A 22056-nucleotide genomic window follows, 5' to 3' on the forward strand; every position below is an offset into this window, starting at 1 on the left:
TTTTTGTGATGAATATTTTGACCCATCTGATTTAGAACCACTAAAAGGACCATTTGTTGCAGATACATTTTTCCCTCTTAGTTTTTGATGCCTGCAATAATTTCCTCTACTGAGATAGACTAAATAGACCTGAAAACTGAAATCCTTCTGGAGATCTAATACTCTGTAATGTTCTCAGTTAGCCAAGGAATCACCCTGCTGACATGTAGATTTGTCTCACAAATGGGTGACAGAACTGTGTTTAAAAATCAAAAAATATAGTCTGGATAAAACTCTAGCTTCTTCATCCTCCATCCCCCACCCCACACTTAGGTATGCACATCAGCATGTTAACAGGATTCTGCCATCCAGTCATTTCAAGAATGAGTCAGAGGAGGATGAAGGAGGAGAGAGAATCAATGACTATGCTAGCTTGTTAGAACATGGGTGGGGTTAATGGGGAAAGCTTCCTAGAGAAGGTGAGCCTTGAAATTTGAAGAAGAGGAAGGATGTGGTGTATCGGATGAGAACTGAGGCTAGGATCAAACCCAGTGCTATAATTGTGGCCATGAAGAGAAAACTACAGGAATCCCCAATTTAGAGCTCTGGGTGGACTACTGATCCCAGAGCTCTATGGGGATATTGTCACTCTCACTCCATTATGAGGGTTTGACAGCTTTTCCTCCTGCCTTTCAGAAACACCACTGTTCACAGAAGGCAGTCCCCAGTGCTCTGCAACTTTTTGAGTGTCCAGAGGCATATATCTCTACGAAAAGTCATTATTATTTAAATTTCATAGGTACAGCTGCTCTGGAAGAAGACGCTCAGATTCTTAAAGTGATTGAAGCCTACTGTACCAGCGCAAACTTTCAACAAGGCCATAGCTCAAGTAGGTTTCCCCAAACCACTTTCTCTAATGAATAATGTTTCTTTTTCACTGCTCATTGCCTCTTATAAGAGACAAACAACTCACATGGGTTGCAGGGTGTGTAAAGCAGGTGACTTGATGCAGAGGAGCAGTGTAGGACTGCATCTTTCAGATAAGGTGGTTTTGGCTACCAAGTGGTTTGTTTACCCAGTTTCTTTTCACCCAGAGAGAGAGAGATGCAAGACTAAAAAAGTTGGAGGTGATAGAAATGAAAAAAAATTTTTTAAAGTCATTCTCCTTTGAAGTACGCAGATACCTTCACCAACACTAGTTAGGAATTAAAGAGCCCATAGAGTTCCTGTGTCTGTGAACTGATGCTAATCTCTTCTTATAGGCAGATTTGAAAAGGAAGTCAAAATACTATCTTTGATCAGCTGCATATTTAAGTGAACAGTGCTTCACCAAACTCATTTCAAAGTTGCTCTGAAAATCTGGAAATGTAGCTACCTAGCAGGGGCTGTTCGGAATGTATACAATTTATCAGGGAGATATTAGAAGAGGGTATTTCCCCGAACAACTTTCAGGCCATAAATTGAAAGCGAGATAGTTTTCTGAATCATCCTTGTGCTTTTTAAAAAGCCAGGTCAGTTATGTCTCTTGTCTTCCGTTATTATAGACATTCAGGATATGTTGCGTGGGGTTTTGGCATCTGGGTAAGAAATAAGTTCTTCATCATTCTTCATGTTGGACAACCACTAACCCATCACTTGAGTGTGGAAAGGGATTACTTAGGTGGATTGCCTTGACATATGCTTTCAGATTGACATTTCTCTAAGGCCGTTATGAGGAAAATGCTTGATGTGAAAGTTGACACATTTGACTGTGAAGAGGGGAATGTCACAACTTCTGCTTCACAGATAAAACCTGACTGTGGCTTTGGGCATGTCCAGCTCTGACAATAAGTTTTGCAGAGCCAGGAAAGGAAAGTGAGAGCAGTTTTTATCGTAAAACTAGGAATGAGACGGGGACAAGAAGACACCACAGGAAACAGCCCTCATATAGTAAAATCTGATCTCATCTCCTCCCCCACCCCACCTCCCTTCACATGAATAGAGTCTAGAGTCAATACATCTGCTCAGAGGTACAGGCAGGTGTTCTGGCCTAAAGAGTCACATTTTCGCCTCTCCTCCCTAGCCTACCTTTTGCATGTGGAAGATGTCTAGTGCAGCAAGCCTTTCAACATCTAGTGACCTACCACCCTCTATCCCTCTCCAGCCGGAAATCCAATTTCTCTAGAACTGACTGCTATTGTTTCTTGATGTATTCAGTTGGTTGGTCAGTTAGTCAGTCTGCTATTTACTCATTAAGTACCTATGAAGGGCTAGGCCTTATGGAAGGCAGAGACACAGCCACCTGAGGAAAGAGGAGGTGATCAAGTGAAGGCAATGAGTGTTCACAGCTTGAAGGAGCCTGGCTTAGAAGAGCGGAAACCAGAGGCTCAGGGAGACTGAAGATCAAGGGCTCGAGCTCCGGGAGGAAGGATCCAGAAGTTAGAAGGAGGTTGGAAGTGCAGGAGAGCTGTTTGTTCAGGTCCCATGTCTGTTCTATCACCTCTTCCAATCCCAGATCCTGGAGACAATCTGAGCAGAGAGAAGTCCTGTATCTTTCCCGCTGAAATGATAATCTCCCAACACTGATTCAACCCTTGATCAAAATGGTCTTACCTGACCCTACCTTACCTTATTAAACTGTAAAAAGAACAAATGGGAGTGAGTGATACTTCTGTAGCCCTTTAAGGACATTGTGTTCCAGTGCAGTGCTACTCTAAATTTACTAAAATTATATAACAGCACAGCATGGGATGTGGTGTGTCCTTCCCTGGAGATATGCAGAGACAGAATGATCATTAGTCAGTTTTTTGCTGTTGAGGAGGCAAAACAGAAAAAGATGGGGTCTTGGTTGAGGACAGGTATCAGAGTGGCCCTTTCACATTATTTCTCTGAGTATAAAATGCTCCCCTCCCCAAGATTGAATCAATATATTTAATAATTTAGTATTTCCTCACTTCAGAAAGATTTAGTCATTAAATGTTGAGTGACTCTTCTCTGGGTGCAAGGTCGCAAAATACTATCAACCAAGACCTTTCAATAACAATAGAAGAAAGGAACTAACACCTATAAATAGTCCTCACTAGTAACTCTTCCCTCTTGCAACCCTTGTTTGTAGGTGCTCGCAAGGATTCAGTTCCACAAGTCTTACTCCCCGAGGAAGAGAAACTCATCATTGAAGAAACTAGAAGCAACGGCCAGACCATCATTGAAGAAAAGTGAGTAGAGTAGGTTAAAATTTTTCTAATTTGTCTGGAGGCTGGAAAGAAGGTTCTGGCTGGGCAATGTGGCTTTGGCATAGCCTGCACTGGAGGACTACCCCTTCTCATCTGAGAATGTAGCCCTTTTTGCTGATTGTGTAATTGGGAGCCTCAGGAGGGCTGCCTCCCAGCAAACAGAAGAGGGAAGGAGAGGCACAGGGGGTGAAACTCTGTGGTGGCTGTCCCTGGAGCCCATTCCCCCATACAGTAAAGTACTGCAGGGTACACAGGAATGTCGCTCTGGTGGCTTTAGGAGATGCCTGAGAAGGCCACAGAACCACTTTTCCTGCCCAGAGGGATATTTCTCACATTTATTGAGTCAGGCACTAGATTTACACCTACTTGATCTCATTTAAAATTCTACAGCAATCCAGTTAGATAAGCATGACTTTCACCACTTTTACAGATGAGGAAACAGGTTCAGGGAAATTATGTCCTTGGCCTACCTTTGCACAGTAGTGAGGGTGACCTAATGGAGGAAAATTAGGTCAAATAGCTTATGGATCATAAAATAAACACAAAGTAGCCAAATAATTCATTTGTTTAAACTTGAGTCATTTCTGAAGTCAGGCCTAAATTTGCATCAAACAGCACATTTCAAAGTGCTTGGCATAGTCATCGTACAGTACTTTTCCACCTAGTTTATTAAGTGATATAGCCAAATGGTAAAGCACTGGGGCTTATGAGAAGAACAACTCTGGTTCAACTCCAAATTCTGCTACTTGTTGGCCCTGTAATCTGGGGCAAGTTCCTTTACCTATCTGTGCCTCAGTTTCCTCATCTTTAAAATGGATATGATAATAATACTTTCAGAGTTGATGAAGGCTTAAATGGAATAAGTATAAAGGCTACCACATGGTGATCACTCAATAAATAGTTATACTATGTATAATTATAATATAAATGATTATATATTATAATTATTTTTAAAATTATTTTTAAATTACTGTTGACATTCAATATTACATTAGTTTCAGGGGAATAGCATAATGGTAAACTTTTATATAACTTATTAAGTGATACTCCCGATAAGTCTAGTACCCACCCACCTGGCACCATACATAGTTATTTACAATATTATGGACTATATTACCTATGTTGTACTTCACATCTCCATGACTATTTTGTAATTGCAAATTTATACTTCTTAATCCCTTCCTCTTTTTCACACAGCACCCCCAATCCCCCTCCCATCTGAAAACCTTTAGTTTGTTCTCTGTATCTATGAATTTGTTTCTGTTTTGATAGTTTATTTTGATTTTTAGTTTCCACATATAAGTGAGATCACATGGTATTTGTCTTTCTCTGTCCGACTTATTTCATTTAGCATAGTACTCTTTAAGACCATCTATGTTGTTGCAATTGTTAAGATTTCATTTTTTATAGCCAAGTAATAGTCCATTGCATGTGTGTACCACATCTTCTCTATCCAATCATCTATTGCTGGACACTTAGGTTGGTTCTATATCTTGGTTATTGTAAATAGCACTGCAGTAAACATAGGGATGTATATATCTTTTTGAATTAATGATTTGGATTTCTTCAGGTAAATATCCAAAAGTGGGATTGCTGGGTCATATGATAGTTCTATTTTTAATTGTTTGAGGAATCTTCATACTGTTTTCCATAGTGACTGCACCAATTTGCAATCCCATCAACAGTGCACAAGGGCTCCACACCCTAGCCAACACTTGTTTGTTGATTTATTGATGATAGCCATTCTGACAGGTATGAGATGACATCTCTTCGTGGTTTTAGTTTGCATTTCTCTGATGATTAGTGATGTTGAGCATCTTTTCATATGTCTATTGGCCACATGTATGTTCTCTTAGGAAAATGTCTATTCATGACCTCTGCCCATTTTTTAATTGGATTGTTTGTTTTTTGGTGTTAAGTTGTATGAATTCTTTATATATATTGAATATAAACTCCTTATTGGATGTATCATTGACGAATACCTTCTCCTTTCCAGTAGGTTGTCTTTTCATATTGTTGATGGTTTCCTTTGCTGTGCAAACACTTTTTAGTTTGATATAGTCTCGTTTATTTATTTTTTTCTTCTGTTTCCTTTGCCTGAGGAGACATATCCAAAAAATATTACTAAGTGCTATGTCAGAGAGTTTACTGCCTATATTTTCTTCTAGGAGATTTATGGTTTTGAGTCCTATAGTTAAGTCTTTAATTATTTCAAGTTTTTTCTTGTATATGGTATAAGAAAGTGGTCTAGTTTAATTTTTTTGCATGTATCTGTTCAGTTTTCCCACCACCATTTATTAAATATGCTGTCTTTACCCCATGACATATTTTTGCTTCCTTTATCATAGATTAATTGACTATATAGGCATGGATTTATTTCTGGGCTCTCTATTCTCTTCCACTGATCTGTGTATCTCTTTCTATGCCAGTACCATTCTATCTTGATTACTATAGCTTTGTAGTACAGTTTTATATCAGGTAGTATGATACCTCCAACTTCATTCTTCTTTCTCAAAATTGCCATGGCTATTCAGGATCTTTATGGTTCTATATAAATTTTAGGATTATTTGTTCTAGGTATCTGAAAACTGACATTGGTATTTTGATATGGATTGCATTGAATCTATAGATTGTTTTGGGTTGTATGGCCATTTAACGATGTTAATTCTATCCGTGAGCATGGTATATGCTTCCATTTATTTGTATCTTCTTTAATTCCTTTTTTCAATGTCTTATTAATTTCTGAGTACAGGTTTTTTACCTCCTTAGTTAAGTTTATTCCTAGGTTTTTTCTTGATGCAATTATGAATGAGATTGTTTTTTTAATTTCTTTCTGATAGTTCATTATTGGGGTACAAAAATGCAACTGATTTCTGAATATTAATTTTGTATCCTGCTACTTTACTGAGTTTATTTATCAGTTCTAATAGGTTTTTGTGGAATCTTTAGGGTTCTCTTTATATAGTATCATGTTATCTGCAAATAATGACAGTTTTACTTCTTCCTTTCCAATTTGGATGCTGTTCATTTCTTTTTGTTTGATTGCTGTGGTTAGGTCTTCCAATATTATGTTGAATAAAAGTGGTAAAAGTAAACATCCTTGTCTTGTTCTTGATCTTAAGGAAAATGCTTTAACCTTTCCTCATTAAGTATGATATTAGCTGTTTTTGTCATATATGGTCTTTATTATGTTGAAATATGTTCCCTCCATTCCTATTTTGCTGAAGATTTTTATCGTAAATATATGCTGATTTTGTCAAATGCTTTTTCTGTATCTATTGATATCATATGATTTGTATCCTTCATTTTGTTTACATGGTGTGTCATGTTAATTGATTTGCAGATCAGGAATAAATCTCACTTGATCATGGTGTATGATCTTTTTAATATATTGCTGAATTTGGTCTGCTAATAATTTCGTTGAGGAATTTTGCATCTATGTTCATTAGGAATATTGCCCTGTAATTTCCTTTTTGAATATCTCTGTCTTGTTTGGGAATCAGGGTAATGGTGGCCCTGTAAAGTGAGCTTGAGAGTCTTCCCTCCTCTTGAATTTTTTGAAATATTTTGAGAACAATAGGTGTTAATTCTTTTTTGAATGTTTGGTAAAATTCTCCTGTGAAGCCATCCACTCAGGACTTTTGTTTGTTAGGAATTGTTTTTTTTTTTTTTTTGATTAATGACTTGATTATGTTCGTAGTTATTGGTCTGTTCAGAATTTCTGTTTCTTCATGATTCAGTCTTGGAATATTGTAAGCTTTTAGGAATTTATCCATTTCTTGCAGGGTATTCACTTTGTTGGCGTATAAGTGTTTGTAGAATTTTCTTATAATCCTTTGTATTTCCATGATGTCAATTGTCACTAATTTTATTTATCTGTTTTTCTTGTTGAGTTTGGTGGAAGGTTTATCATTTTTGTTTGTTCTTTTAGCTTTTCAAAGGAACTAGCTCTTGTTTTTAGTGATCTTTTGTACTATTTTTTTAGACTCTATTTCATTTATTTTTGCTCTGATTTTTATTATTTCCTTCCTTCCACTCACTTTGGACTTTATTTGCTCTCTTTATACTAGTTCTGTTAGTTGTAAGATTAAATTTTATTTTTGAGAGGTGCTGCATCATTAATACAAGTTGTCTTCACCAAGAGATGAAGGCAGGAGGCAGGATTTAGCCCCCATTCCCATCCACATACTCCAGAGGATGAAAAAAAAACCCATCTTTGTTGTCAACCCTTTCAACTCCCAGGGACAATCCCTTCCTCTAGTAGTGGCACAGATACCGGGAGGCTGGCCCATGAAAGTAGGACCCTCTTATTTTGGAAGATGGTCTGCTGCTTTTGGTAAACACTCTTGGTCTGAATGTCTGCTATCTTCATGGCCAGCTGACAAAAAAGCTAAGTTTAGATTTTTTACTTGAGAATTTTCTTGTTTCTTAAGGTCTTTCACTGTGTCCCATGGATTTTGAGTTGTTGTGTTTTCATTTTCATTTTTGTCAAGGTATCTTGATTTCTCCCCTGATCTTGTTGTTAAACCATTCAATTTTTAGAAGCATGTTATTTAACCTCCATGTGTTCCTGTGTTTTTCAGTTCTCTTCTTGTAATTAATTTCTAGTTTCATACCATTGTAATCAGAGAAGATACTTGTTATGATTTTTGTCTTCTTAAACTTATTGAGACTTGTTTTGTGGCCTAACATGTAGTCTCTCCTGGAAAATGTTCCATGTGCACTTGAAAAAAATGTATATTCTCCTGCTTTGGGTGAAATGTTCTAAAAATATTTATTAAATTTATTTGATCTAATGTGTCATTTAAAGCTGCTGTTTTCCAGTTGATTTTTCATCTGGATGACCTATCCATTGATATTAATGGTGTGTTAAGTTCCCCTTCTATAACTGTATTACTATCAATCTCTCCTTTCATGTCCATCAATATTTGCTTTATATATATAGACGTTCTTACAATGGGTGCATAAATATTTACAAAGAGTATATCCTCTTGCTGGATTGATCCCTTTATCTTTATGAAATAAATGTCTTTTTTTGTCTCTTGTTATAGTCTTTGTTTTAAAATTCATTTTGTCTGATATCAGTATTACTATCCCAGGGTTTTTGTTTTTGTTTTTGTTTTGCCTTTGTTTTCATTTGCATGAAATATCTTTTTCTATCCCTTTATTTTCAGTCTGTGTATGTCTTTTGACCTGAAGTAGGCTTATTTTAGGCAGCATATGTATGAGTCTTGTTTTCTTATCCATTCAGTCACCCTGTGTCTTTTGATTGAAGCATTTAATCCATTTTTATTTAAAATAATGATTGATAGGTATGTAGTTATTACTATTCTATTGTTTATATTTTTACTTTTATTTATTTTTTCTTCTTAAATAAGTTTAACACTTCTTGTAATACTGGTTTGGTAGTGATGATTTCCTTTGGCTTTCTTTTTTTATTGTTGGGAAACTCTTTATCTGTCCTTCAATTCTAAATGATAGCTTTCCTGGGTGGAGTAATCTTGGTTGTAGATCCTTTCTTTTCATCACTTTGAACATTTTGTGCCAATCCTTTCTGGGCTACAAAATTTCTGCTGAGAAATCAGCTGACAGATAGGGGATCTCTCTTGTAAGTAAATAACTGCTTTTCTCTTGCTGCTTTTAAGATTCTCTGTATTTAACCTTTGGCATTTTAATTATGACATGTCTTGCTGTGGGCCTTTCGAGTTCATCTTGTTTGGGACTCTCTGTGTTTCCTGGGCCTATATGTCTATTTCCTTCACCAGATTAGGGAAGGAAGTTTTCAGTCCTTATGTCTTTTTTTTTTTATTAAGTTTATTGGGGTAACATTGGTTAATATAATCATATAATTTTCAGATGTACATTATCATTTAACATCTGTGTATTCTATTGTGTGTTCACCACCTAAAGTCCAGCTTCCTTCAGCTACCATATATTTGATCCCCTTTACCCCTTGGCCTCTACTACCTCCCTATATTTCTTTCCCTTTTTATCTACCTCCCCCCTCCTCCCCTACCCCACTATAGAGTAGTAACTACTACTCTATAGACCTCTGGTAACCACTAGTAACCACTAGTCTATAGTCCATGTCCATGAGTCTCTGTTTATCCTGCTCATTTGTTGCTTTTAGGTTTCTATCCCACATATAAGTGATATCATGTGATTTTCAACTTTTTCTGTCTGGCATATTTCACTTAGCATGATTATCTTGAGGTCCATCCATGTTGTTGCAAATGGAAGTATTTCATCTCTTCTTATGGCTGAGTAATATCTCATTGTATATATGTACCACAGCTTCTTTAGCCAATCATCTATTGTAGGGCACTTCGGTTGCTTCCATGTCCTAGCCACTGTGAATAATGCTGCTATGAATATCAATGTGCAAATATCTTTTCGGATATGAGTTTTCAAGTCTTTGGGGTAAATACCGAGCAGAGGCATTGCTGGATCATATGGTATATCAATTCTTAGTTTTTTGAGGAACCGCCATACTGTTTTCCATTGTGGCTGTACCAATTTGCAGTCCCACCAGCAGTGTATGAGGGTTCCTATTTCTCCACATCTTCTCCAACATTTGTTATTGCTTGTCCTGTTGATTATAGCCGTTCTAACAGGTGTGAGATAGTATCTCATTGTGGTTTTGATTTGCATTTCCCTAATAGCTAGTGGTGTTGATCATCTTTCAAATATTTGTTGACCATTTGTATGTCCTCTATGGGGAAGTGTCTGCTCAGATCCTCTGCCCATTTTTTGATTGGATCATTTGTTTTTTTGTTGTTATTGAGTTGTATGAGTTCTTTGTATATTTTTGATATTAGGCCCTTATTGGAGGTGTTGCTTGCCAATATATTTTCCCATTTGGATGGTTGTCACTTTTGTTGAGTGAAAGCTTTTTAGTTTGATGTAGTCGCATTCATTTATTTTAGCTTTTACTTCCCTTGCTTTTGAGGTCAAATTAATAAAAACTTCTTTCAGTCCAAGGTCCTTGAGTTTAGTTCCTATGTTTTCTTCTATGCATTTTATTGTTTTAGGTATTATATTCAGGTCCTTAATCCATTTTGAGTTAGTTTTGGTGTGTGGTGATAGACAGCAGTCTAGTTTCATTCTTTTGCAGATGGCTTTCCAGTTTTCCCAGCACCATTTATTAAAGAGGCTTTCCTTTCTACACTGTATGTTTTTGGCTTTTTTGTCAAATTACTTCTGGACTCTTGATTCTGTTCCACTGGCCCATGTGTCTGTTTTCCTGCCAATATCATCAGGCTGTTTTGATTACTGTTGCATTGTAGTATAATTTGAAGTTGGCCAGAGTGATGCCTCCAGCCTTGTTCTTTTTTCTCAGGATGGTTTTTACAATTTAGGGTCTTTCGTGCTTTCATACAAATCTGATGATTCTTTGTTCTATTTTTTTTTTGAAATGCCAATGAGATTTTGATGAGGATTGCATTAAATCTGTAGAATGCTTTCAGTAATATGGTCATTTTAACTATGTTGATTCTTCCAATCCAAGAACATGAAATCTTTCCATTTCTTCAGTCCTTATTTCTTTAAATAGATTTCCAATCCCTTGTTCTCTCTCTTTTCCTTCTGGTACCCTCATGATTCAAATGTTGTTACAGTTGATATTGTCCCAGAAATCCCTTAAACGCTCCTTATTTTTTGATTCTTCTTTTTGCTGTTCTGATTGGGTGTTTTCTGCTATCTTCTCTTCCAAATCACTGAATCTCTCCCCTACTTCATCTAATCTACTGTTTATTTTCTCTAATGTATTCTTCATTGCAATTATTGTATTCTTCATTTCTGACTGGTTGTTTTCTATGGCTTCTTTGTGTAAATTCTCACTGAGTTTATCTACTCTTCCCCTAAGTTCATTGAGCATTCTTATAACCAGCATTTTGAACTCTATATCTGGTCGATTGCTTATTTCTATTTTGTTTAGTTATTTTTCTGGCGTTTTGTCCTCTTCTTTCATTTGGGACATATTTCTTTGTCTTTTCATTTGGCTGCCTCCCTGTGTTGTTTCTATATATTATGTTGATCTGATAAATCTCCCAGCCTTAGCGGGTTGGCCTTATGTAGTAGGGGTCCTGTGGGGGCCAATGGTGCAGTCTCCCTGGTCACCTGAGCCAGGTGCTCCAGAGGTATTCCTGGTGTGGACCCTCCTGTTATAGCTGAGCTTTGATTGCTTTTAGCACATCAGTGAGTGTGATTGACCCTCAGGCTGACTGTCCATGACTACAGCTGATGAGCTATTGTACAGTGGCTGATTTCATAGAATGGGATTTGTTTTAGTAGAACTCTTCTGCCTGCCAAGTCCACCCTTTGGGCTTTTTGTTTGTAGAGCTAATCAGGTGGTGCTCTGGAGTGATCCAAAGCTGGTTACTGAGTGCATTGGTTCTAGGGCCTCTTGGAAGGGGCTCTGGTGCAGGCCAAGATCAGCTGCTGTCTGTGCCCAGCCCAGGGGCACCTGGTAGGAGCTACAAAGTGATCTGTAGTTGGCAGCTTCCTGTGCTAAGCTTGAAGGTGCCTCAGAGATGCTAAGCGGTGATCTGAGGCTAGTTACCACTAGTGCAAGGCTTGGGGCCACTTAGCAAGCAGTACAGAACATGCCAAGTTCAGCTACTGCTTATTTGGAGTATGTGGACCTTTGATAGATTTTAGGAAAGTATGCAGTGCAGGCCACTTGTGTGGAACAGCTGCTGAAAGAGGTTCAGGCCAATGTGTGAGTTGGGTAAGGGCTGAGTCTCAGGGATTCACCACGGTGGGGTAAGCAGTGTTTGCTTGGTTGATGGAGACTTGGACCTGAGGCTCACTTCTGTCTGTAGGCTGGGTAGGGAGAGGGCCTATTATTAATATAGCTATATTATTCCCCACAACAACTTTGTAAGATTTTTAGGGAATGTGGTATTATCCACATTTTGTATGTGAGGAAAGTAAGACTAAGAGAGGATGATAAGGAAACTGGTTACCCAGGGTCTGGTAAATGCTAGGATCAGACTTGGAACCCAAATTTCCAAAGTCCTTGTCCAGGGAAAGAGCTTGAAAGGAAATGACTGCTCTACAACTCAGCCAGAGCATTTTATCTTTTTTCTGGAATATGTGGGATCTTCCAGGAATAATGCCCCTGGCTTTATGTCATGTAGGTTCAGATAGGTGAGAAGGGCAGGCAATGTCAAAGCACAGATATTGTAAGACAGAGCCCTGTGACACCTCTCATTATATGTTAGGCGATGTTCATTCCTGCCCCAAAGAAAGAAATCAAAATCTGATGATGAGCCCTAGTCTCTTTTTTTTTTTTGGGACCAACCAAGCTGAGAAGTGAATGGTAAAGGAGATAAATGTGCAATAACGCGGGTATTTGCATTAACACGGGGGGGGGTGGTGTGGTAGGTAGTGGTGGTGGTGGTGGTTAATTATACAATAAAGGAATATAAGACACACTTATAGGCAGTGGGAGCCCTCTTTCTGATCAGCTAGAAAATCACTGTTTTTCAGGATCTTTACTTAACGATACTTAACAGCATTTTAGGCCAGCTATTAATCTCTGGACTTTATATTCTAGGAGCCTCGTTGACACTGTTTATGCCTTGAAGGATGAGGTCAAAGAACTAAAACAGGTAATGAAATATAAAAGTCTCTTTTTCAGATCATAACCAGAATTATAAATCATGATTTGTGGGCTCCTCTGCAGATGTGATCCAGTGCTCCATGATGTACACTCTTCCTTGTGTTTGAGGACTGACTGTACCTGGTGTCAGGGTAAAGGATGGATTGGAGGGGAGAGAGACCAGAGACTTGAAGATAACTTAGGAAATTGTTATAAAGCAGGGTGAGACATGATGAAATCCTAATCTGAGGCAGTACCACTGAGGATATGGAAAAGGAAAACAAATTTAAAAGAAGACACGTCACAGAGTTAGAGCCTGTGGAAAATGATGATGTGATGTTGGGATTAAAAAAGAGCCAGGGGATTGAAGATGAAGCTTCTTACCTGGGTATCTAGTATGATGTGGTGGTGCTCTTTATGGAGCTCAGCAACCACAGAAGGAAGAGAAGTTTGGGGATGGAGACACTGAGTTCACTTTGGGACATAATGAGTTTGAGGTACTTGTAACACATCTAAGTGTAAATACCAAGTTGGCATTGGGGGCTGTGGACCTAGCGCTCATGATATGAGATGAGGTCAGTATCAGAGAGATTTGGGAGGCCCCTTAAGAGATACTTGAGTTGAAAGAGAACAGACACTAAGTGAAAAGAGTGTTGAATTAGCAGAGACCAGGACTGGAGCTTTAGAGAATGTCTGTATTTCAAGAAAGAAGGATTGGTTAGAGAGAGATAGGAGAATCAAGTGGCTGCCTTGTCTTAGAAGTTAAGAGGGAGGAGTTTGAAGAAAGAAAGTGTAGTGAGTGGTAAAGGCCACCAAGAGGATGAGCAAGAAGAGCTCTGAGAAGGAGTCAATTTGTTTGGTAATCAACAAGTCTTTTCCCATCATAGGAGAATAAAAGAATGAAGCAATGCTTGGAAGAAGAATTGAAATCAAGAAGGGACCTAGAAAAGCTGGTCCGGAGGCTGTTGAAGCAAACTGATGAGTGCATTCGGGCTGAGTCCAGTAGCAAGACCTCCATTCTTCCATAACCATTACTGTGCAGCTGGGTAGAGTGTGCCATCAGCATATCTTGAAATGTCCAGCTGAATGGTTTGGCTCAGTTTGCTCACCTCTCTGGTTTTTATTTTGTATTTGAGTCAGCCCCTTTCCCCTCTGTTTGCTTGAATGCTCATTGTTGGTTGGTTGGTTACATTTTTTCAATAGGGGTAAAGGCAAAAAGTGGTAGTAAAAGTCTCCTTAGCATCTTTTCCATTCAATAACAAAAAGAAAGCTAATGTAGGCAAATGACTTAAGTGGTCTTCAGATGGCCTTCAATTCATAGTGCCTCTTTAACAACCATTACTCTTTTGGGGCTGGCTACTATCCCAAAGCAGCTGGCCATGGCTTATTAAAGGTGAACTTGACTTTTCCCCCAATGCTTTCCTATACCTGGAAGCCCCCCAGTACTTAATTTACTGAAAGCAAAACTTTTTGAGCTATGGCTAGAATAGGGTGAAAGATGAACACATTTGCCCAATGATCCAGTTGCCCTTCCCTGAACCATCATGTGCCACTCCTCAATGTACACTTTTTTTAATTACTGCCCTCTGCTGTCTATAAGACCAAGAAAACAGTAATGCCCCTATTTACCTTGTGTTGGTTTACATTTTAACTCTGTGGGTCAGAAGTTCTGGTCATCCATGCCAACACCAAATCCATTAGCAAGTTGCACTAGATAGTCCACACTTCAGCAGCAGAGTTGACCATCTCTACCCCAGTACATGATATGATTTTCCCCTAGCCTTCTGCCTCATGTGTAAGTTTAATATCTCCCCAGTGCTTTTGGCCAACCATACCAAGTGGTGTTTAAACTAGTATATGTATGCTTTGCTTACTTTTTAAAAATATAGACTGTGAGCAGTTACTTTACTTACATTGTATATTCAAATTACGACTTCTCTCATCTTTTTTAAAACAATCTTTCATTGAGGAAATATTGTGCCCTAGTAGATAGCTTTAACTCACTTTAATGCTCTCCCATATATGCTGTGAGAAGCTGTAATATTCATCAGCCTCTTTGAGTAAGACTTCTTTGCATATCTGGGAAGAAAAGGCTACTCTAGTAGCTGTGTGTTGGTTACTAGTGAAGCCGATTCTTTGAAATTGGTTTATTCAAGTTGCTCATCAAATCAAATCATCGCCTTTGCCAGTATCTCAGAAATTAAAACTGTGATGAACCAGGTTTAGATGATGGTCACAGAAGGGCAGCACACATCCAAATTTCATATAATCAAAAGTCAGCCCAAGGTTCTCTCTCCCAAATTGGTGAAATTTGTCCAGGTGTTCAAGATGAACTGGAAAGAGAGCAGAGGGCCAATGGACTAATCAAAGTTGTTTTCCAGATACATTTAATGAGTGCCTATAAATGTGGGTTTTACGAATGTTGTTTAGAAATCAAACTTGAAGTTTGAAACCTCCAACTTGCCAAGCCCTTTTTCTTTCTAGTACTGGGGGTCTCAAATTCCTGTAGCTACATGGTACGGGGCTGTTGACTGCTTGCTGCACAGCAGAAATTACACCATCCACAGGAAATGGACTATTCCTGCAGTCCAAATCAGCCAACCACACATGACTGTCATGGGAAGCTAAGAGTGAAGGAGATTTCTAGGAATTGGCTGTCATTCTGTTTAAGCACAGCAGTTTAGATATGCCATCTTTCACCTAAAAATTGAAAACAACACAGATCTTAGTATCTGTCCTGTCGGTGGTTAGTCAATGGCTTGAAATAGATGTGCATACTATATTCATAGGAAACATGTTTGTGATTACAGAATATTTTAGTTGATAAGATATAGCTTAAAATATTGAAAAGTCTTTATTTTAAAGTGACATGTACATATGCATGTTTTGGGGACTTAGCTCTTCTGATGAGAGGCCCTCGGTACTCTGGGTAATGAAGCTTGTGCAGAGTGGTGTCCACGCCCATACACTAAACAGTAATATAAAGGAAATGAAGCCATGTTAACCTGAGAGCAGTGTCTCCTTAGTTATGTTGTTTACAATACTCTATAAATAAATGGGTTCCTGTTACTCTGTAATTAAACTGCTGCCTTTAGAGGCCTTTCAGTTTCTCTTCTGTCATGCCCTTCTTACACAAGCTCAAATTTTCTAACTTGTTTTTATTTGGAGGACTTTTAAAATAGACATTTTCAATAAATGAGAATAACAATGCTTTATAAAATAAGTCCTGTGGTTTTTTTTTTGCTAGCTAGTATGCAGAAAGATTTCTCATGCTGTATCAGCTTCCTTTCCTATTTCCCTCATTACTCTCCACTCTCACCCCCTTGACAGCTTTGACGTTTTTCACTCAATGAAGATGATATTTGCTCCACACTTTACACAGATAATATATGCCATGAGACAGACCTTCCTTAACTTCTCTACCCCTCTCCTTCTGGCCCCAGCCTATAAACTGTCTGTATCTCTTCTCACCATTTTCCTTCCAATACTAGAGAAAGAGATATATTTTCCTGTTCAAGCTTATCCTTTGACCTTTAGTCTTGCCCCATCCCGCTTTATAGTTTGCACGATTTTTTCAATCACTAATATCCTTTTTGACTACAGTTCTAATGCTGGTATCAGCAGTCAGGAAGAATATATTTGTTCCACCTCAAGATAGATAATCTGGATATTATCTATTGCTACTCAGCATCCGTTCTTATCCTCATTGTGTTTCCTCCTGGAAGGCAAAAAAAAACCACATTCCAGACTCCTTTGCAGCTAGGGTTCTGGATACAATGTGGATTCTGATACATTTTTAGTTCTAGCAATGAGATGCCTTTGCACAATATTTGGAAGGCTTAAGTTAGGTAGAAAATAATTTCCTGGGGCTTGATGTCTAGCAGGTAGTTCCAAGGATATGTTTGTGGCTTCTGTACTCACAACTTTGTAGATGAGAAACTGTAGTGGCAGTAGTGCTGATGGTAGCAGCAGCAACAGCTTCCTAAACTAGATATGGACCACGACTGCAGTGATATGACCTTGAAGCCATTAGTCCAATGATAGGCCCCTGACTTCCACTTCTGTAGCCAATGATTTTGTAGGTACCTCATATTACTTTTCTATTTGAAATATGTTCAGTGGTTTATGTTTTGTACTCTGAAGCAATAGATATAACTTTGCACCTCCTGTGTTAGGCCCCGTACTAAGTTTTACATGGTCGAGCTCATGTAATCCCCACAACTCTATGAGGTATTCATTATTGTTATCCCCATATTACAAATGAACAGAGGCACAGATGTCAAACAATATGCTAGTATTTGTGGAGTTGGGATTTGAAACCCTGGTCTGTCTGGCACTTGGATCCATGCTCTTTCTACCACATTTCTTCCTCTGCAAATTAAAAAAATCTAGGAAACACTTTTCAATATCTATCTTGACTTCTGCAGTATTTGACCCTTGCCTCCTTTGTATATATCTCTCCTTCCTTGGATTTCATGATCTTAACTTTTCTGACTACCTCTCAGTCTCCTTTGTTGGATCTGCCTCATTCGTCTATCCCTGAACATTGCTGATCCTCAACGCTCTTTTCTTCTTCTCTTCATTTTTATAGGCTCTTCCTGGATAAACTTGTCTACTGCAATAACTTCATTTATCAAAATGCAGATGACTCTCATGTCCATATTTTTCCATCCTGAACTTTCTTGTGAGCTCCAGACCCATGGATGCAAACTACCTTCTGGATATTTCAACTTGGATGTCCAACAACACCTCAAACTAAACATGTCCCAAATTGGACTCCTTGTTTCTATTCCTGAATCTGCTTCTCCAATGTTTCCCATCCCAGTGAACAGTGTCCCAGTCTATTAGTTGCCCCAACCAGAAAAACAGGCATTTTCCTTCATTCCAGATCCCCCTACTCAACACTGCATAAATTTATACATTAACCCTTTATAAGTCTAGTCATCAAGTCTTACCATTTTTAAATCTTGTATCCCCTGAATTTCTTGCCATCCTCATAACCATTGTCTATTTTTAGCATTTGTCACCTCTCCCTTGGACTAATCTCCTGCCTCTGTATTATCTCTATTATGGCCTCTTTGGGGCCAGTAGAATGATTATCTAAAAGACTTGATTATGTCATTCATCTGTTTAAAAATTTAATCTCTTGCAACTTCTCACCAAACTTAGTAAAATTCGATCTCTTTGAATTTCTCTTAAGTCCTATGATATGCTGTTTGCCCTGCCTAGAATCCCTTTCCCATCCTTGTCCATCTAGTGAATTCTTTCCATTTAGAGTCAGCTTAAGCAGTTATGTAAACTGATGATTTTTAAAATGTATGTACATATATGTCTATGCATGTGTATGCATACATTTACATATATGTAGTATGTATATTTGTGTGTATTAGGATTATCGGAGGAAATGCAAGATGCCCAGTTAGATTTGAATTTTAGCTATACAGCAAATAATATTTTGTTATAGATCATGCCACAAATATTGCATGGGCTATATTTATACTGTTTTCAATGTTTGCCTAAAGTTAAAATGTAACTGCGTGTCCTTAATTTTTATTTGCTAAGTCTGATAGCATATATATATAATTGCACCTCTGTGTGTTAGGCACCGTACTAAGTGTTTTACATGGTTGAGCTCATGAAATTTATATATATATAAATTTCTTAGGAGCAGTGACACCCTAATAGCAATGAACACAGCTAGTGCCCAGAACATGGTTTCTAAACACTATACTCTGCACTGAAAGAAATCAGGGCTGCTTGGAGAAATGGCTGATACTGTGGCTAAGGCAAGGAAGGTAAGAGATGAGCTTATAACATCCTGTTGTGCCAGAAAGGAATAGAATGCTCAAAAAAACAATAGAGACATGTTATAAGGACACAAGTACCAAATTTAAGAGGCCCCACTGGCCAAATAAGGGGAATTATGAGCACCAAAATAAGCGCAGTAATGAATTAGAAAACATTGACAGAGACTAGCCAATATGGCGTAGAAGGTAGATGCTGTGCACGCCTCCTCTCGCAACCACACCAAAATTATAACAAAACTACAGAGCAACCATCACTGGGGACTGTCTGGTTCAACAGAAGTCCTGCAACTGGGGACATATATAAAAGGTCACCTCAAGGCTGGTAGGAGGGGCAGAGATGAGAAACAGGCCAGTCTCACAACTGTATGTGGCGTTCTGGAATCAAGAGGCTTATTATGGCTGCAGAGCCCCCTCCCCACCCCGAGGAGCAAGGGATCCCGGCCCCACAGTGGGCTCCACAGCCCAGAATGCCAATGCCAGGAAGAGAAGTCCCCACAACCTCTAGATGTGAAAACCAGCAGAGATTGTGGCTGAGTGAGACAGAGGGTTGCGGGAGTCACAGACATTCCTCATAAAGGTCCCACACTTGCACTTAATGACTGATGGACTCACTTACTCTGAGTTCCAGTGCTGGGGCATCAGTTTGAAAGGCACTCAGTTGAGACACTGAGTTTTCAGGCTTCAGGGTAAGGGCTGGAGGGGCTGTTTTCTCCCCGACAGAGGTGCTGGCAGTATCCATTGTTCCTTGGTTGAGCCCTCCCCATCCTGGTATGCCAGCATGGGCAGCTGCTATATCTGAATCTCCATCAACCTGGATAATAGGTCACTCTGCCCAGGTGATTTCCTGAGACTACCTCTCCTAACTTGTGGGCTGACCCAAGCTTACTCCAGTGGATTATTCCATACAAATGGCCTGTCTTGGCTCATACTGTGGACTTTCCTAAAATTTCTCAAAGGCTCACAAAGTCAAAAGAAGCAGCATCTAGCCTCGGCATGTCCCATACCTCTTGCTGAGCAGCACCAAGCCTGGCACTAGTGGTAGCCAACCTTGGTTTCTGGCTTGGCCTCTCGTGGCACCTGGGTCCAACACGGGGGCAGCTATCTGGTGGTGACTCTTACCAAGTGGCTCTGGAAGTGCACAGGCTACAGCTGAACTTGGCCTGCAGCTGGACCCCTCCCAGGAGGCTCTTGGCTCTGCATACCCAGTGGCCAGCTTTGGCCAACAACATAGCTGGAGGACCACCCAGGGCCACATCTGAGGTGGACGCACCCAATGGAAAGACTGAGCAGGCTCTAGAGCCCTGCTAAAGTGAATCCTGCTGCATAAAGTTAGCCCCTCACCAGCCAGTCCTCACAACCAATCAGCCCAAGGGTCAATCCCTATTATCAAAGTGCAAACAGCAATCAAGTCTCAACTATATCAGGAAGGCACATACGACTGACACAAGGGACAGATCTTGAACATCTTGCTCAGGTGACCAGGGAAGACTGTGCCACTGGACCCCACAGGACACCTACTACGTAAAACCACTATACTAAGACTGGGAGACTTAGGAGCCCTATGTAATACATAGAAAGAAACATAGGGAGGCAGCAGAAATGGGGAGACAAAGAAACATGTCCCACATGAAAGAGCGGAACAAAACTCTAGAAAAAAAACTAAACAAAGTGGAAACAAGCAATCTACCAGATGCAAAGTTCAAAACACTGGTTATAAGGATGCTCAATGAACCTAAGGGAAGAGTAGATGAATTCAATGAGAACTTTAACAAAGACATAGAAAATATAAAAATGGCCTCCCAATTCTCCACTGCCATATGTGAATGTGGGGCCAGCCCATTTTTGTCTCCACCCCTCCTACCAGTCTCAGTGTGCCTTCTTCTGTATAGCCTTAGTTATAGGACTTCTGTTCAACTAGACTTCAGATGATTCTCATTGATGGTTGTTCTGTAGTTTAGTTGTAATTTTGATGTGGTTGTGAGAGAAGGCCAGCACAGCATTTACCTACTTCGCCATCTTGATTGGAACTTAATACTTTTTTTTTAAGTTGGCTCAAGCTCCCCAGGGAATCCAACAGCCCCATTGCCCAGTCATCACATTGCACTTAATTTGCTTGTGTCTTTTTTCATACTAAATGTTAAGTACCTTAAAAAGATGGATTGACTCCTTTTATCCATGTAAATTGAGGGCTTGATATAGGGTCAAGTTCATAGTCCTTAGTAAATGTCGAATGAGCAAATGTTCCACATAATTTCATGCCTCTGCTATTTGTATGGGAAAACTGCTAAAATTTGCCTTGGTGCCAATAGCAGAAGTCAACTGGGGTTCTAAGCTTTCTGCAACCTCAAAGCCTGCGGGGTCCAGTGTGTGATCCAGCTTCCTCACCACCTTTCTCATCACTTGTATTGTAAGCCACCTCAGACACACTGTAGTACAAGATGCTGTGGAGCAAGCCCCTATGGGAAAGCATGCTGAAGGGCAGTTTATCTCTGCCACATGAGCACAAAGCCACTTCCTAGATTGGGCATGTGCTATTTGGCCTATACACAAAGATTTGTTATTACACAAACCCTTTGTGAGCTGACTCCTCCTGCTCACTCCCCTGAACCCTTTATCAATTTTCACATCTATGCTTTCTCATGTTCTGCTTTCTACCTTTGGGACTACTTTCTTTTCTATGGCCCTTCCTCCCCTCAACATCCTTCAAGTCTCAGTCTGTGCCTCTCCTGGAAAGCCTTTCCTGACACCAACCTTCCCCTGCTTTTCTAGTTACACATTCTTCCTGTGTGTTCCCTGTAACACCAGGAACCCTGCTGCAGCATTGACACTGGGCTTTAAATGTTTGCACACCTGTTATGCAAAAGACTGTAAGCTACTTAAAGGCAGGGACTGGATCATATTAACCTCATGCCTAGCAGAGAACCTATAAATTTACTCAGTGTTGGATGGGTAGGTGGATGAATTAAAAAATCTTTTCACTCCTAGTAACAGGAAATGTGAATGAAATGTAAGATGTGTTAAAGGTTGCACATTGGACTCCAAAGAAGTTTATGGTCAGAGAGGTACCCAAGATAGGGCTAGTTTGTGACCAAAAAATTATTAGAGTTTATTGGAGTTACATTAGCAGAAAAATGTGAACTATAACTCAGTGGAACTTCAAGAATGCAGAATGGAAAATAATTCAATATTTAGTTTTCTTGAGAGTTGCTGAATTGCCGATTGGCATTACTCAGAGGATTATGGTATGGAAGGGGTAGGTTTGTATGCTCACATCCTTCAGATTTGGAATCAGTGACCATAGATTTTTAAAAGAAATCTTCCTAAATATTCTATATATAAAACTGCTCAAGCCTACTGTAAAATCTGGCAACCTCAAGCCTTTAATGGTTAATCAATTTTGAGAATGAAACTAAGTAAGAGTCATTGCTACCTACAGGTTTACTCTAATGTTAAG

General features: G+C 39.2%; 1 protein-coding gene across 1 annotated transcript in view; it reads left to right on the plus strand.

Moving 5' to 3' along the window:
- ARHGEF6 (Rac/Cdc42 guanine nucleotide exchange factor 6) overlaps positions 1-14698 on the plus strand; it is a 108949-nt gene extending 94251 nt beyond the window's left edge. Inside the window, 4 exon segments of the mRNA XM_039875697.1 lie at positions 779-868; positions 3074-3173; positions 12751-12805; positions 13683-14698. Coding sequence (XP_039731631.1) covers positions 779-868; positions 3074-3173; positions 12751-12805; positions 13683-13823 — 386 coding nt within the window. The 3' untranslated portion in view covers positions 13824-14698.
- Positions 14699-22056: the final 7358 nt, after the last annotated feature.

The sequence above is a fragment of the Pteropus medius genome, unplaced genomic scaffold, assembly GCF_902729225.1.
Source record: "Pteropus medius unplaced genomic scaffold, Ma_sr-lr_union100, whole genome shotgun sequence".
Lineage (NCBI taxonomy): Eukaryota > Metazoa > Chordata > Mammalia > Chiroptera > Pteropodidae > Pteropus > Pteropus medius.